This window comes from Lissotriton vulgaris, unplaced genomic scaffold (assembly GCF_964263255.1).
Source record: "Lissotriton vulgaris unplaced genomic scaffold, aLisVul1.2 SCAFFOLD_1407, whole genome shotgun sequence".
NCBI classification, from domain to species: Eukaryota; Metazoa; Chordata; class Amphibia; order Caudata; family Salamandridae; genus Lissotriton; species Lissotriton vulgaris.
The window spans coordinates 434684-451069 of record NW_028253049.1 but is presented as its reverse complement, the minus strand read 5'-3'; the positions used below and the strand labels follow the sequence as shown (position 1 = coordinate 451069).

The 16386-nt window shown below is 45.9% G+C and overlaps 1 protein-coding gene across 2 annotated transcripts in view; it reads left to right on the top strand.

Annotated features, from left to right (window-relative positions):
* LOC147661180 (uncharacterized) overlaps positions 1–16386 on the top strand; it is a 224153-nt gene that overhangs the window by 147859 nt on the left and 59908 nt on the right. For both annotated transcript variants that reach the window (XM_086951259.1, XM_086951260.1), the window contains exon 7: positions 10703–10870. In XM_086951259.1, the coding sequence (XP_086807385.1) occupies positions 10703–10870 (168 nt within the window). The remainder of the gene's footprint in view (positions 1–10702; positions 10871–16386) is intronic.

The following is a 16386-nucleotide window of genomic DNA, read 5'->3' as shown; positions in this document are numbered from 1 at the left end:
ACTTGCAGGTACTCCTTTGATAATAATCCTTTTTTCAGGCGATGCCTCCCACTCCTTCAGTAAGCATCTTCCTATGCTCTGGGTTCTCATGGGCGGTCGGCATGAGCCACTGCTTGCAGTCTACACAGAGTGCGCTTTATGGCAGCCCCTTTCAACCACTGGCTTAGTGTTTTTAGCCTTAGGCTTGACACATTATAAAACGTGCCTTGAGACCCTCACGGGTGAGTAGCGTGCTTACAATTTCCTGATTGATTGATTGATTGATTGATTGATTGATTGGATCAGCCCAGAGTAGTGTCTCGCCGTCATGCTAATGGCTATTTGGGTGTATTATTCTGCTTGCCAGGGAGTGCTTTAATTAGATTGCAAGAGGGTGTGTCTTACCTCTGAAGCTACACTCATTCATCACACTTTTTTTCTCATATCTCCATTCTAAATAGAAATCAATTCCTTTATTATGCTTATTATACAATGCAATACATTTCTAAAGTGCACTGCTTCCTCCCAAGGTCTCCCTCTGCTAGCGGAGGGATCGCCACCATGTCAGAATACGATAACCAGAGTGAGGAAGAAATTAAAGCTGAGTCGAAGTGAAGAGTTTTTAGTCCTTTACTAAAAGTCATTTCAGAAGGACAACTACTCAAAGATAGAGACCGTGCATTCCAAAGTCTGGCTGTCAAGTAGGTGAAGGAAATACCTCCTCTTCTGGTCTTATATATACAGGTAATTTGAAACCACTTGAGGTTGTTAGAACATAATGAGTGGACATTAAAGGACAAATTAAACCTGTGCCTAAGATATAAAGGTCCCTTTAGGTTAAATATTCTAACGGCATGAGTGAGGGCCTCGAACTAGATTATTCTGTTGATCAGTAGCCAATGAAACCAGCGCAAATTACTTCAGATCGAAACCGAGGGAGTGATTTTAAGGATCAAACATGCAGCAGCGTTTTGAATAATTTGGAGATGCTGGATAAGAAAAATAGGAAGCCTGAGGTCCAACTAGTGGAGTAATCCAGTTTGGAACTGATCAAAGCATGCACAATTGTTTTTTGGTGTTCCAAGGCAAGAAGATGCAGCATACATCTCCAGAATCTCAGGGTCAGAAAACAAGAACCAGACTGTACTCAGAAGGTGAGCTCAGAATCAAATTTGTCCCCAAGGTTCCTTACCGCTGGGGAGAGGTTGCAGGAGAGTGCATCTCGAATGGACACCAGGTGTTATGATCGGGGATAGATTTAGCACCAAAAAAAAAGAATCTCGGTTTTGCCTGAGTTCAAATTTTTTTAAAATTGGCATTCATTGAGTCCATAACCGATAAGAGGCAGGACTTGAAAGAACTGAGAGGAGGGAGGGTTTTCATGAATAGGGCCAGAAGAAGTCGAGTGCCGTCCACATAGGAAACTATTCTTACTCCCAAGGACTCAACAATATTGGTCAGAGGTGACATATATACATTAAAAAGGGTATTTGATATTTATTAATTTATATAGTGCCCGAATCGCCCCGTTAGGGGTATCTCAGCTCTTAGGATGGTATGGTACAGCCAAACCAAAAGGGTTCAGAAAAGATAGGGTTTTAAAAGCTTACTGAAGTGAGGAAGGCTCTCGCAGTCCCGAAGCGGGCTGGGAAGTTCGTTCCAGAAAGTCGGGGCAAGGTAAGGCTAAGGCTAAGAACCAAACCCCGAGGAACTCCGCAATCAAGAGTTTTGCTGCAGAGGTGATAGGGAGGAAAAAAACTGCCTGACTATGGTTGCTGATTAATGATTTAAACCATAACAGGGTGTGATCAGTAATACCCATCACTTTCAGCCTCTCAAGCAAAGTAGCATGAGAGACCATATCAAACGCCGTAAAAAGATCCAAAAGCATTACCATAACCGGGAAGTTTAAATCAAAATTAGCTTTGATATCTTCGGATACCTCAAGAAGAGCGGTCTCTGTGCTATACCCAGAGCGAAAACCGGATTAAGAGTCATGAAGTAGATGGTTTTCTTCTAAAAAATTGTGTAATCTCTCCATTTACATTTTTTTTACACCAGCTTTGCTTTAATGGGGAGGAGAGAAATTGACCTAAAATTACTCTGAATCTTTGGGTCATCAGAGGGCTTCTTGAGTAGAGGGAGTAAGCGTGTCTGCTTCCACCCAGACGGAACAACAACCTGAGCAAGGGAAGCAGTAGGTACACTGTTCATAATGGGATTGACTCTGAAATTGCCATTTTAAGAATGGCTGGAGACACAGGTTGAGAGGAGATCCCCACTTACATTTGACAAGTTCCTTGGAGGATTCTTCAAGGGAGATGGGGGCAAAACTGGACAGCAAGGGGGCAGAAGAGGGAACTCAGAGAATTAAAAGAAGGTTTTGGAAAAAGATGATAAATAGCTTGAATCTTATTATGAAACATATCTGAGAGGCCTTCGCAAAGCCCCATCGAGATATTTGTAGTCGCCTTAGGGAGAAAAAGGTACTAGCCACCTCAAACAGTTGCCTTGGATAATTATCTGCCTCAGAAATAGACCGGGCAATAAGCTTTTCGAGCCACATGAGTTGCTCCTTGGTATTTCTTGAGGGCAGACTGATGAATCACGTTGGCATCCTCAACATAATTGGTTTCCCATCACCTTTCAAGCTTCTTACAGCTGGATTTTTGTAAAAAAAAAAATACAAATTGAGCACTGGCGCCATAGAGTAGGTGCAGTAGAGTAGGAGTAGGCGTAGGTATTGCATAGGCACCAATCAAGAGGGGCTTATGCATAAAACAGTTCTATATAATGAGTGGAAAAAAGAGTGGTTGAGCCACTCTCTAGTGGGCCAGCACATTTCCCTTTATCGCTCATGTCATGGCTGGGAGTTGGCGTCAAACGCAAGGGGGAGATTCCAAATAACCCTCAAAGCCCTGACATTCGGTATGGGCTCAAAGATATTTTTAATTTGTATTTTATTTTACATGAGAGAGAAGCTTCATTACAAAGTCTGAAGACCACTGGTATAGAGAAAGATTTATTTAAAAAAAAATAAGGCAGAGAGATGGATTGAGGCAAAGAAGGAAGGAGAAATAGCGTTCAATAAAGGGTTAGTATATGACTGAGCTGAGGCAGAGTGTTTTGGAAAAAGACTGGCGGAGGCCAGACAGAAACATGGAGAGATGGGAGACTCGGGGAAGGCATGATAATGAGCCCAGCGAGAATCTGAATGCATTGTTTATCCAATATTGCTACCTAGTGGTAAAATGTAATTTCACATCATGATTTCTCATTTCTGTGCCAGATCTCCAACTCTGAACAATAGCTGTGAGAAATGGAGTTAGCGGATTAACTTTGTTTAACGTGTGGAATGGGGTTACTCAATTACTTTAACATTTGTCATTAACAATTAAAACATTCCCTTCCACATTTATCATAAGGCTGAATGAGTTTTTGCATTTTTTTTCCCTGTGTGCGAAATTTGTGCAGTTTATGTAAATACGTGGGTTTGGGGGCCTACGAAAAGTTATGCGTAATTACGCCAAAATGAAAATCGGTCATTTAGTGTAATATACTAGTACAAAATGCATCCTCGCGTTAATTTCTGATGCGAGGACGCAGTTTGCTGAATAAAAGAAAGAAAAGAAAAACACGTAAGCAACAGCGGCTTCCTTTCTAGTTATTCTGGTAAAACCAGTGGTCGAAGTGGGAAAAAAAAGTAGGGGAACTGTGGGTGGAGAATCAGGGGGCGGGAATAACCGAAGATTGAATCAGTGGGCGGAGTCAGGGGTGTGGCTAGAAATAGCAAAACATGCCAATTTTTAGTACGTTTAGCATTTCACTGACCAGTTACAACTTATAACGTTATTTAATTAAAACAATGGATAAACATGTTTATTTTAGGTTTAATTCAGGAAAAATCAAACACTCATAGGGAATACAGGTTTATGTCAAGAGTGTGAAATATAAGCAGGAACAACATGTTACCTTAATGCTTTTACTTACATTGATCAGGAATCCATGATTATTGTTTGTCTCAAACATTGAGGTCATGAATACAGGGCTCCTCCTTAACACATGTGTTAAGCAGGGCTCAGAAGAGAAAGGGACTGTTCAGGAGAATCTAGACTCACGGAAACCCACAAAGGCTCCTACATATTCATGTCAGCCAGCTGGCTGCTCAATCATAATATATATATAGCAAAAAGAACAACTGGTGCACAGAATGCAGAACAATATCATACATTCACCCCAGTACAGAGATCTGGGCCTAAATCCATTGTTTCTTTGCTCACCATGCCATTCCAGTTTGGAGCCAGCCATATGGAAACCAGTCTTGATCCTGCACCCAATGGGAACAGTCCAGCGCGAACTGCCAGGCCAGGTCCTCCCTGGACTGGAAACAAGCATCCTAGGACCGGTTTCGGGCTTTCAGCCCTCATCAGCCAGGATAGCTTGATTCAAGTGGCATGGAGAACACAGGACTCATGTCTGAGCATACCTCTCCACTCGGGGTGACAAATGCAAAAAGAACAATTGATGGACAGAATGCAGAACAATGTCATACATTCACCCCAGTACAGAGATCTAGGCCTAAATCCATTGTTTTTTTGCTCACCGTGCCATTCCAGTTTGCACCCAGCCATATGCAAATCAGTCTTGATCCTGCGCCCAATGTGAACAGTCCAGCCCAAAATGCCAGGCCATATGTATTGAAGTGTCCTTTAATTCGGGAAGTGAACACAAAGCAGTATTCACTTAACTATGCACATAACATATTGCTCTTTGATATGGGTGGTACATGTTCTTTGCAGCAGGCATATTACCCCTCTGCGCTACCTTAGATGAGTAAAACAGCCACTAGACAAAACATGCTCCCATCTCTCTCCAGCAGGTACATTGATCACCAAAGTTATATTGGAACTTGTATTGTTTACCGAAACCTGCTGAATATACAAAGAACTTTGCAGTGTTTTTAAAACTCCTGCACTTGTACAAAACCGGTCCCCCCCAAACTAAACTGGCCCCCTACCCTTCCAGTCGCCCTGGGAAACGTCTGCTCCTGCCCTTTCACTGCTCCTGTCCAGTCAGTCCTCCTGCTCATGCTCGATCAACACTCCTGCTTCGTCAATTCCCCCGCCCCCTTCCTTCTCCTGGCCCGTCACTTCTCCTGGCCCGCCACTGCTCCTGCCCCGCCACTGCTCCTGCCCCGTTCACTGCTCCTGCCTCGCTCACTGCTCCTGCCCCGTTCACTGCTCCTGCCCCGTTTACTGCTCCTGCCCCGTTTACTGCTCCTGCCCCGTTCACTGCTCCTGCCCCGTTCACTGCTCCTGCCCCGTTCACTGCTCCTGCCCCGTTCACTGCTCCTGCCCCGTTCACTGCTCCTGCCCGGTTACCACTCCTGCTCATGCCTAATCACCGCTCCTGCTCCATTACTTCTACTGCTTCGTCACTTCTCCTGCCCGTCACTTCTCCTGCCCCGTCACCTCTCCTGCCCCGTCACCTCTCCTGCCCCGTCACCTCTCCTGCCCCGTCACCTCTCCTGCCCCGTCACCTCTCCTGCCCCGTCACCTCTCCTGCCCCGTCACCTCTCCTGCCCCGTCACCTCTCCTTCCATGTCACCTCTCCTTCCATGTCACCTCTCCTTCCATGTCACCTCTCCTTCCATGTCACCTCTCCTTCCATGTCACCTCTCCTTCCATGTCACCTCTCCTTCCATGTCACCTCTCCTTCCATGTCACCTCTCCTTCCATGTCACCTCTCCTGCCCCGTCACCTCTCCTGCCCTGTCACCTCTCCTGCCCCGTCACCTCTCCTGCCCCGTCACCTCTCCTGCCCCGTCACCTCTCCTGCCCCCGTCACCTCTCCTGCCCCCGTCACTTCTCCTGCCCCGTCACTTCTCCTGCCCAGTCACCTCTCCTGCCCAGTCACCTCACCTTTCCTGTTGCCTCTCCTGCCCCGTCACTGCTCCTGGCCCTTCACTGCTCCTGGCCCGTCACTTTTCCTGCCCCGTCACTGCTCCTGCCCCGTTCACTGCTCCTGCCTCGTTCACTGCTCCTGCCTCGTTCACTGCTCCTGCCCCGTTCACTGCTCCTGCCCCGTTCACTGCTCCTGCCCCGTTCACTGCTCCTGCCTCGTTCACTGCTCCTGCCTCGTTCACTGCTCCTGCCCCGTTCACTGCTCCTGCCCCGTTTACTGCTCCTGCCCCGTTCACTGCTCCTGCCCCGTTCACTGCTCCTGCCCCGTTCACTGCTCCTGCCCCGTTCACTGCTCCTGCCCCGTTCACTGCTCCTGCCCCGTTCACCGCTCCTGCCCGGTTACCACTCCTGCTCATGCCTAATCACCGCTCCTGCCCCATTACTTCTACTGCTCACACCTCTTTTGCCCCGTCACCTCTCCTGCCCCGTCACCTCTCCTGCCCAGTCACCTCTCCTGCCCAGTCACCTCTCCTGCCCAGTCACCTCTCCTGCCCCGTCACCTCTCCTGCCCCGTCACCTCTCCTGCCCCGTCACCTCTCCTGCCCCATCACCTCTCCTGCCCCGTCACCTCTCCTGCCCCGTCACCTCTCCTGCCCCGTCACCTCTCCTGCCCCGTCACCTCTCCTGCCCCGTCACCTCTCCTGCCCGTCACCTCTCCTGCCCAGCTACCTCTCCTGCCCAGCTACCTCTCTTTTCCTGTTGCTGCTCCTGGCCCGTAACTTTTCCTGCCTCATCACATTTCCTACCCCGTCACTTTTCCTGCCCCGTCACCACTCCTGTCCGTTCACTGCTCCTGCCCATTCACTGCTCCTGTCCGGTCAGCACTCGTGCCTGATCACTGCTCTAACCCCATCACTTCTCCTGTCCCATCACTTCTCCTGCCCCGTTCACTGCTCTTACCCGTTCACTGCCCCTATCCGTTCACTGCTCCTGCCGGTTACCGCTCCTGCCCATGCCTAATCACTGCTCCTGCCCCTTCACTTCTCCTGCCCCTTCAATTCTCCTGCCCCATCAGTTCTCCTGCCCCGTCACCTCTACTTTCCCTTCACCTCTCCTGCCCGTCTTTGCTCCTGACACGTCAACTCTCCTGTCCCTTCACTTCTCTCCGCTACTTCTCCTGCCCGCCACTTCTCCTGTCTTTCACTGCTCCTGCCCGTTACTTCTCCTGCCCGGTCACCTCTCCTACCCTAGTACCTCTCCTTTCCTGTTGCCTCTTCTGTCTGGTCACTGCTCCTGCCCAGTTCACTCTGTGTACAACATTGACAAATTACACAAGGTGTCAAGTTCCCCACAGCACTCTGTTTGGGGAATGCTCCTCCGTAATCACCAACTCCAATCTCACTGACACTTGATATGCTAAAGGCAGAGGGGGGCACATTGTCATTCGAAAGGGGATAATCTGCCTCAATCGGAATGACAATGGGCCTGCCCTCCGTCTGTGCGAGCTCAGTGTTGGGCTGCTGCAGCCTCTGGAATTCAACAGAGAAGTGCGAGCAGCCCATGGAAGCTGAATGAAAAAAGTTATCGTCTTAAGTAGGACTATTCTTGCCGTCCCGGGATGCTTTTTTTGAAAGTAAGAAGTAGGGGAACGGACTGAAATAATTTTTAGAAGTAGGGGCACGCTGTGCCCTTCCGTCCCTGCCCACTTCTACCACTGGGTAAAACGCGCAGAATTATGCAATCATCAATTGAAAACATGTTCTTGGAAGAAGAATATTTAAGTTGTTTTGCACCTTTGATAGCTCCTTTTTGCAGCTCTAATGTATTCAAGAAGTGTTTGGTGGCAGCTCTACGCGCCCTGTTTCCCCTCATGCTTCCTGTGGTCGCGTTAATGTTTGTCCCCTACTGCCATCACTGTTGGCAATGCACGTCTTCACGTGACAACGATGTGTGCCTTCACGTATTTCAAGGACTTGAAGCGTCGCTTGCAGCGGTTTTACCCTGGGTTATAAATGGCGGAAGAGACTTTGCCATTCTTCAAGGCAGCTAATTTGATTCTTACTCGTAGCCTTCCGGGGATATATTTGCGCCTCTGTTTTGTTCGATATTACTTCTGAACACTTCCTCTATCTGGCACAACTTTATATGATACGTGTTCTCATGGCGTAGATTAAAGAGCTCCTCTGATTTTACGACGTTCATGTCCTTTCTTCATGCGGATCGTCATTGACTCGTTTCTTCTTAGCACGCCAATAGTATTGATAATGTTCTTTTATGCACAGGTCCTAAAGCACTGCTCCTTTTGCGTTTTTCGTAGGACAGCCCTTACTTTGCAGACTAATAGGTCTGCCACTTATAGGTGTCTTTTCAGCTGTGGCCTTTACATGTGAAATGAAAACTTCAACACGGCCTGGCCTGATAATTGAATTGCCTAATTAAGCAGTTTAGCAGTACAGCGTTCTCTAACTTTTGTCTTCATAACGTGTGCCCCGCCTGCATATTGTTTCATAGAAGTTACTTGCTGGTCTCCCTTCTGTAGATTTAAAAGGGGGGGGGGGGAGTGCTTGAATTAGCAGGCAGCATTTGTCATCAAATGATGGGGGTCTAACACAGCCTTCTAGAATGTACACGTACATCACATGCACACATACTAAAAGGGGCTCATCACTTGTGCTGTGTCTATACCGGATCTGTCTGAAGGCACTTACTTGAAAAACAGAATCCCTGGAGCCCTCGTGAGTGCGTGAACCATTGGTGTCCGGCACTGGGTGGGGGAGGGGGAGGAGGGGTTTTAAAAAAGAATAAAAAACACTTAACTGATAGCTGGATCTCTCCTCCATCTCTCCCCTTAGGCCGGAATCTGAAGCACCCAGGCTCCCCTGAGCCATGTGATTGGTCTGAGCGCCGGTGTTCGCCCCTTTGTAAGGGAATGGGAGCCTGGGTATGTTCTCCACGCAGGCTGTAATGCAGCCTGGGTGGAGAACATTCAAAGGGTGCATGAATGTTTGGCCGAACCAAGAGTGCCGGCTAAACATTCATGCGCACTTAGAGTGGGCAAACCACCACTCCTCCCCCTGCTTCTCTGTCATCTGAGCAGCCCCGCCCCACCCGCACACCTTCTGCAGCAGGAAAACATAAAATGATAACCTCGAGTTATTACCATTTTGTTTACTTTCTTTCGCTGCTTTAAAGCAGTGGAGCGACGCTCCTGAGCCTTAGCGGAAAAGCCGCAGCTGGCATGAACACCACCTTAACTGACCCACATCCTTGAAAGGGTCCTCGGTCGCTTTCTGTGTCCCCCCCCCCCCCCCCCCCCCCTCACACCTTTATAGAAATTATCTCATAAAATAGTGGTAAACTGCAGTCACACCTGCCTCTGCTTGGGCCATGAACTATTGTCAGTTCTGGAAATACGGGCTCTGCTTTTTGTAAAATCCACATGAGGGCAGTAAATTACTGCACTGGAAAATATTATTGTAATGCATCCACCCCCTTCAAGCTAAGCTTCCGTTATTGCGCCTGCGCCCAACCATGGCAATTTATGAACGCTTACTCTAAAGACAATATGCCCGCGACATTACTTTCAAATGTTAGTCTAATTAGTTTGCGTCATTAACTACAAGTGATCAAAGTTTACTGTTCGGCTTTATACATTCCACTGCTATGTTCTTTTAAAAGCCAACAATGGTCACATGCACAAAATAAAAAATTACATATAAACCTTGGGAAATATTATCGGTGAAAATAGCAATTAAAGCCATCCATGTGTACACAACGCGACCTGTAGAATGGTTGCCTTATACTGCTGTTAATAGTTATTGTTCTTTGTTAAATAATCGGTTAAAGGAGGGGCATTGATTTGCCACTACCAGGTTTGCCACAGCTCACAATGGTCATGCTGCAAATAAACCTAGCATGAGCATCTTTGGAAATATTTAAAATATCATTCATGCCTTTACCATGAAAATGTAAGTATTTGACCGGGAAATATAAACCTATTTCTATCTATCTATCTATCTATCTATCTATCTATCTATCTATCTATCTATCTATCTATCTATCTATCTATCTATCTATCTATCTATCTATCTATCTATCTATCTTATATTTTCAAATGAAACCTCGATCAGGCATATGCCTTTACCAATCATGCTATTACAACAAAATTCGTTGTAAATGCATGCGTTTTAAAGGCATATGCGTAGTAGAAGTTTGTTTTGTAGTGGTAATGCATTGTAACAGCACTTGCGTTGGTTGAACCTCTTTTCAATTGCACACGTTGTGCTGTCATACATTTGTATGTACCTAGTAATAGTTGCTTTGCAGTGTCACATTTGTTTTCTAGAACATTGATTTGTGTTGATACATCACTGAAGCAGTACACAGAAGACATATACAAGGATGTGAGGGTGAAGCACCTTTGGGCCTGGCACTGTCGGGCTATTACCGCTCTTTTTTCAATGTCTTAAAATGTCACCCCTTTTGGAAACCTGCTAAGAACTCAGTCTCTCCATGGATAGGATCTCAAAATAAACCGATCGATAAGAAAAAGGCTACATCGTGGGAATGGGAGATCTAATTGCAGTGAATTATTAGCCAACTTGTGGTGCAACTTTATTTCCTTACAGAGATTGTTAATATAAAAATCCCACCAGACGTCTGGTGTCTTGACTCTATCCAGATTGCCATTGCAGTCCTCTGTTCATGCATTAAGCAGTTATGTATGTGCACACTGTTTGTATTGTTACACAATGGTTGCTATACATTGATCTTCAGTCCATTGTGTGGCTTGGACTAACTCCAGGGTTTTTTGCTTCCTAGGATCTGGACCACGACTCTCTGTATACGATTGTATCCCAACAACTCCAGCCGGCAGGCAGCCCCAGCTCCTGCTCTTCGTTGACCCCGCTGGCGTCTCGACACCGCCTGAAGCTGATCCAGCACCAGCTACTACAACAGCAGCAGCAAACCCAGGTTGCCGTGGCACAGGTAACATTCACTTGTACAACAAGTAAATGTAAATGTACAGGAATTTATATAGCGCAAATCACCACTGGTTTCTAAGCGCTTGCTTAGGGAACCCGTCCTGGTATTCCCTTGTGAGATAACCCCGGCAGGGTATCCGCAAGGTGAAAGCCAGGCATCCCGCCGCGGAGGGCCGTTGTGGAGATTAAGCAAGCTATTGCCCAGAGTCGCAGAGTGTGAACCCGCGAATCGAGTAGGCACCGGAGCGAGAATTGTCGAGTCCAGGGACATTTTTTTTTTTTTTAGGACTCAAGACCCCGCCGAGCCGGGAATTGAACCCTGGTCCCTGGCTGAACTCTGCTTCCAGGTCTGCCTCCTCTAACCAGTGAGCCACATGATGGCTTCTGGTCAAAAGATGTAGTTTCCAATTTATAGAGTTTCATATAACTTTGACATCTAGACAGATTGATACCCGAAAATGTATTATTCAGATTTAACCCCAACTCCCAAGCTAATGTAGACGTGTATGTTGAGAAAAATCTCAATAGTCCAAAATCTCCAGACAAGCAATTATATTATCTATGAACCTCCCACAAACCAGTGCCATCCCACCACCCAACACTGAACTGCGCCTCACCACGTAATACCATGCAACACACGTCCCCCCATTTCCAAACACTCCACGTTAATGCCCACATATATCGTGTGACTCCCCTTCCCCCAGGTCTCCCATTCCACTGCACTGGTGAACGCCACACCATAATTCACCACACACAACTGCCAACCATTCTAATACAACACAAAATAATACTGCCATCATATCACCCGCGGCAGCTCAAAACCGTAGAGAATTATTGCAGAAATCTCTCTGTGGGGTAGGAAAGGACAATCCTGATGGCTGGGAAAAGTACACAGATTCTCAGCACTTTATGGAAAAAGGCATGTTACCTCCTGTATCACTTCCATACACTGATAAATCGTGTTTTCATGGTTATGCTCTTATTCGGAGCATGCCTAGATAAAGATCATAAGGCTGCAGTCTTGATTTATGGAAGTGCTAGTACTGAGGATGGGATGACAAGAGTCCATTTATCTACTGTGAACTGTCAAATTCTTGTCGGGTGTCATCTGAATGCGAGTAGACTTTTATGAGAGGCTTCTAATGTTATCTCGGTATCTCAGAATATGTCTTGTCACTCATCCTAATGTGTGCCAAAAATGCAATCAAAGTACCACTTTCTTCAATGGTGTTCACCTGGAGGTAAGTGGAGAAAAATCGGGGTCCTTATTACTAATGGGGCGCACTTTCCCAGTTTGCGCCGCGACACACCTTTAAACTGGGGCGTCAGAAGCATATGGGGAAAATGCACTCTGTTATGATAGATGTGCTGCTCTAAGGGCCGTCTCGACCTCGCACTGCTCTGGGGCCGGTGCATTCAGGCGATATACGGAGTTGCTGCGTCAAAGATTCTTCATGTTTCACAGTGCAGGCAGAAATCCACCTGCACGTTGAAGAAGGATGGGTGATCCTCTTGCAGTGAGTGACGGCACCTGCCTGCATGGGGATGTTGGGGGAGTAGAGGGGTCAGTGGGATCCTGTTTAGCCCTCAAGAGCATACCTTCAGTGTGAGTCCTAAGTGCAGGTTTGACTCTGTGCCCCGCATCTGTGATAAGGTGCAGGCGCAGAGGCAAGGGGATTCACATATTTCGGGAATGCACTCTCACAATAGTGCTGCAGCTACATGTGCACCAGCACTATCAGTATTACAAAAGGGGTCTCACAAGTGTCTGCGGCCACTTGTAATACCAAAGAGCTACAGGGGTGCACAAAGTGGGAGCACATGCCTGCTAAGCCCCAGGACCCTTTCTGTAATACGGCCCCTGAAGCTCATATGTCACAAGCACAGAAAGACTGAAACCCATCTCCATATATTCACAAGGTTTGCTCACAAGTGACAAGACAATGTATCCTACCTATGCACCCTTGAGAATTTTGGTGGTGATAACCTGGAACCAGATTTCACGTGAGAAGGATGCAATCACACAGAATGAGAGCAAGAACAATTGGAGAAAGAAATACTCACCAACTGGGACTGACACTCTCCTTATCAAGACTAGTCTACAAACTCACGAGCTGAAGGTCTTGATACATAATCTCAGTGAGGCCAGCCTCTAGTTGTGAACATTCATCACTACACTGAAAAACACCTATCCACGCCATGTTGCTATCGGAAACTAAGTGCTGAACTTGAGCTGCACATAAATATTGTATATATACCATATTTAAAATGTTTCTCTTACTTCCTTGTCAAAGTGGTAGTAACTTCACCTTGTGGCAATCATGGCAAAGTGCCCGTTTTACACAACAGAAGACCAAATAGAGAATGAAACCTCCACACACTGCTCCACCATCTCAACACACACACATTACTCAGCCGCTCCCCATGATTGCATCCCCTGCGTTCCTTGCCTTCAAAATTGATTTTTTTTGCTGAAGCGTGCAGGCAGGAATTGATATGGTTCCAGTTACCAGACTGCTTACATGACACCGTTTTCCCTTAGTTATTTTTCAGGAGCTCGAAGGTCGGGACCTGCAAATAAATCAGGTTTTTGGCTACCAGCCTTTTACGTTTATGGGGGCATCTAGCGTTGCAAGAGCTGGACCGCCCATTAATCCGCACCTGCCCTTCCCCTGCTTCATCTAGAATCAACGCGGACTCTGATGCCTCTTGCCAAAGATGTTCACGCTTCCTGCTCATGCCAGGGGGAACGTGGAAAAGTCAGAAATGTCCTAATCTGAGGTGAGGGACTGAATGGCATAAAAGAACAATTCAGGGCCCATATTTGAAGCCTGCCCATGAGGACACTCTTCCCCATTGAATGAGAGGGAAGCTTCCTCTCAGATCTCACCTTCCCTGAAAGCCCCCCGCATTGAATAAGTAGCTCAAGAATTACCAGCGCCTTCACTGAGGCTTTTGAGAGTAATACATTTAGGTAAATGAGCTCCGCAGGCTGGTCAGCAGGTGCCATAACTTGAAGATCTGCCACATGGGAGCAGGGACTGATTGCAGCCACCTTTGACCGTAAGCACCTCCTTCTTGCTGTTATTGAGTCAAGCCAATGTCACAGAAGAAGCCAATTACTTGTGGCAGATAGTTTCAAATTGGCATCCAGGGGCCAAGAGAGGAGTAGGTCACTGTTGTAAATAGAAGCCTGAAGCCTGGTATCATTTAGGTTACTTTATTCAAGATAGTCAAGTCTTCAAGATGTTAATAATAAGATATAGCGAAGACCCACCAGGAGTGACCAGCTTGCCACTCAGCCTGCCTGGTTCCAACTGCCAGTTGTCACCAGGCTAAGCCCCAAACACTCCATGATGTCACCCAAGGTTCTAGTGGTGACATCATGTGAATGACTATGAAAACCCAGAGGTAGAAAAGAGACAGGCTAAATACAACACATCTCCTTTCTTTAGGGAAATCAACAAGATGAAAATATAATAGATAAAATTAGCTTGAGTGTACACATCCATATAAAAGTACACAGTACATTCTGAAACATCGGTTATTAAGATTAGTGTACAAATGGATTTAAAAGTACATAACACCCATTCCAAAGATAGTCACCCTATTTCAAATATGGCCATGTCAATCTCCCATATGTTTCGTCATGTAATAGTTGGGCATTAGCCACTCTAAAATAAAATAAAAAAAGGGAAAAAAGCACCTTGTACAGAATGGGCATCACAATTTGACTAGCAAATATTCGTATGAGAGGTCAGTTCCTGTTGCGGCCTCTTCTGTGTCAATGTTTGAAATCTGGGTTGGTATTGATCTTCTAGAAAAATCACACAGAAGGGAGCCCCTGAGAGGATGCCTAGGCAGGAGAGCAGGGAACATGACAGAACAATCCAATAGGAGAAACCCACTGCCTGAAATGTATTTAAGTAAAAAAGCTATACATCATGGATGAAGCCAAAAAACAGCAGTGTTGCTTCCCCCAATGGAGAAGTACAGTTTGCTCAAAACCAAAAAAAGAAATATTAGAACAAATTTGTCAAATTTATTACAACATTCCTCAAGATACAAAAAATATGAATAATATACAGTTGATAAATCTGTTACGTACAATATACAGTCTAAGAAACCCCAGGCGCAACACTCATTTTTCAGGACCAACTCGTACTCACAGCCCAATTCAAACTCATTCATATACCAAAATCACACACGGTCCACTGCATTGGAACACATTAGTCTCCCCCAGAGGATTCTCACAATATAATACTTACAATCGAGCACAGTTTACTATATAGTTCATATGTATGAACAAGCATTCACCCTTTAACTTTGTCCCTTCATAGGGTGAAAACAAGCGAACATTATTCATACAATATCCTATGAGCCTCACAAAAGGCCTCAACTAAATAGTGTAGAAGGAAACATGATGACCAGAGGACTCCAGCACCAATTCTCGTTTCGGTGCCCAACCCAACATGTAGGTCATACCTTCTTCAGGGCGCAGCAGAAAATGGATGCAGGGCAAAAAAGAGCGCCTGGGTAACCTATAATGAAAAAATAATACAACTAAGGGTATCATAGTGAAGGTAAGGAGCCACACTACCAGCCACGGGGGCATGGATGAGCACAATATACAGTGGCAAGATATGCCGGGGCAGAGACATGCATGGAATAAAACAAGATCAACCTTATATGCCATATCTTGAGTTCCAGAATAGAATTGTGGTGGACCAACATGCAGCCCAGGGTCAGATGTTGGAAAGACCCAAACCAAAACACAAACACCCTCGGATCCAAAGAGACCTGAAGAATTCTAAATATAATATACCTGAGGTAGTTATAATTCAGTCAACAGTTTTAATGATTGTCCAATAACGTCCAAATGGAGAGTAAGATAAAAAGTCCCTTATGGAAAGAACATGAACAAAGAAACATAATAAGACAAAAATTTAAAAAGAAAAATGTTTATATTAAAAACAAGAAAATGAACCCCCTACTCTGGAGGAGTTACAGTATGAAGGCCACCATTTTAGATAGTCCAATGCTCACCGGGGTATGAAGAATTTACAGGCAACCAGCTGAGGATCCGCTTGATGGAACAAATATCGGGAAAGAGGGCCACCAAGATGTCGGATATCCAGAAGGGGTGGCAAAAGCCATCCAGTGAAGGGCCCGGGATATGTTTTGTCATGCAATAGTTAGGCATTATCCACTCTCTAAAAAATAGAAAAAAAGCACCTTGTACAGAATGGGCATCATATAAGGATTTCACAATTTGACTGGCAAATGTTTGTATGAGAGGGCAGTTCCCATTGTGGCCTCTTCTGTGTCAAATATTTGAAATCTGGCTTGGTGTTGGTGTTCGATAATGTTTGATCCTCGGTGTCTGGAAGCTGCTGCAGCTCCTGGTTTATATACTACATTTGCAAGTTAATGTGGTCTTAGTTGTTGTTAAAAGTTGTGCTGTTGTGAAGGTTTAAGTTCAAAGATACTGTGTCTTTGACATTCAAACTTCCAACACTG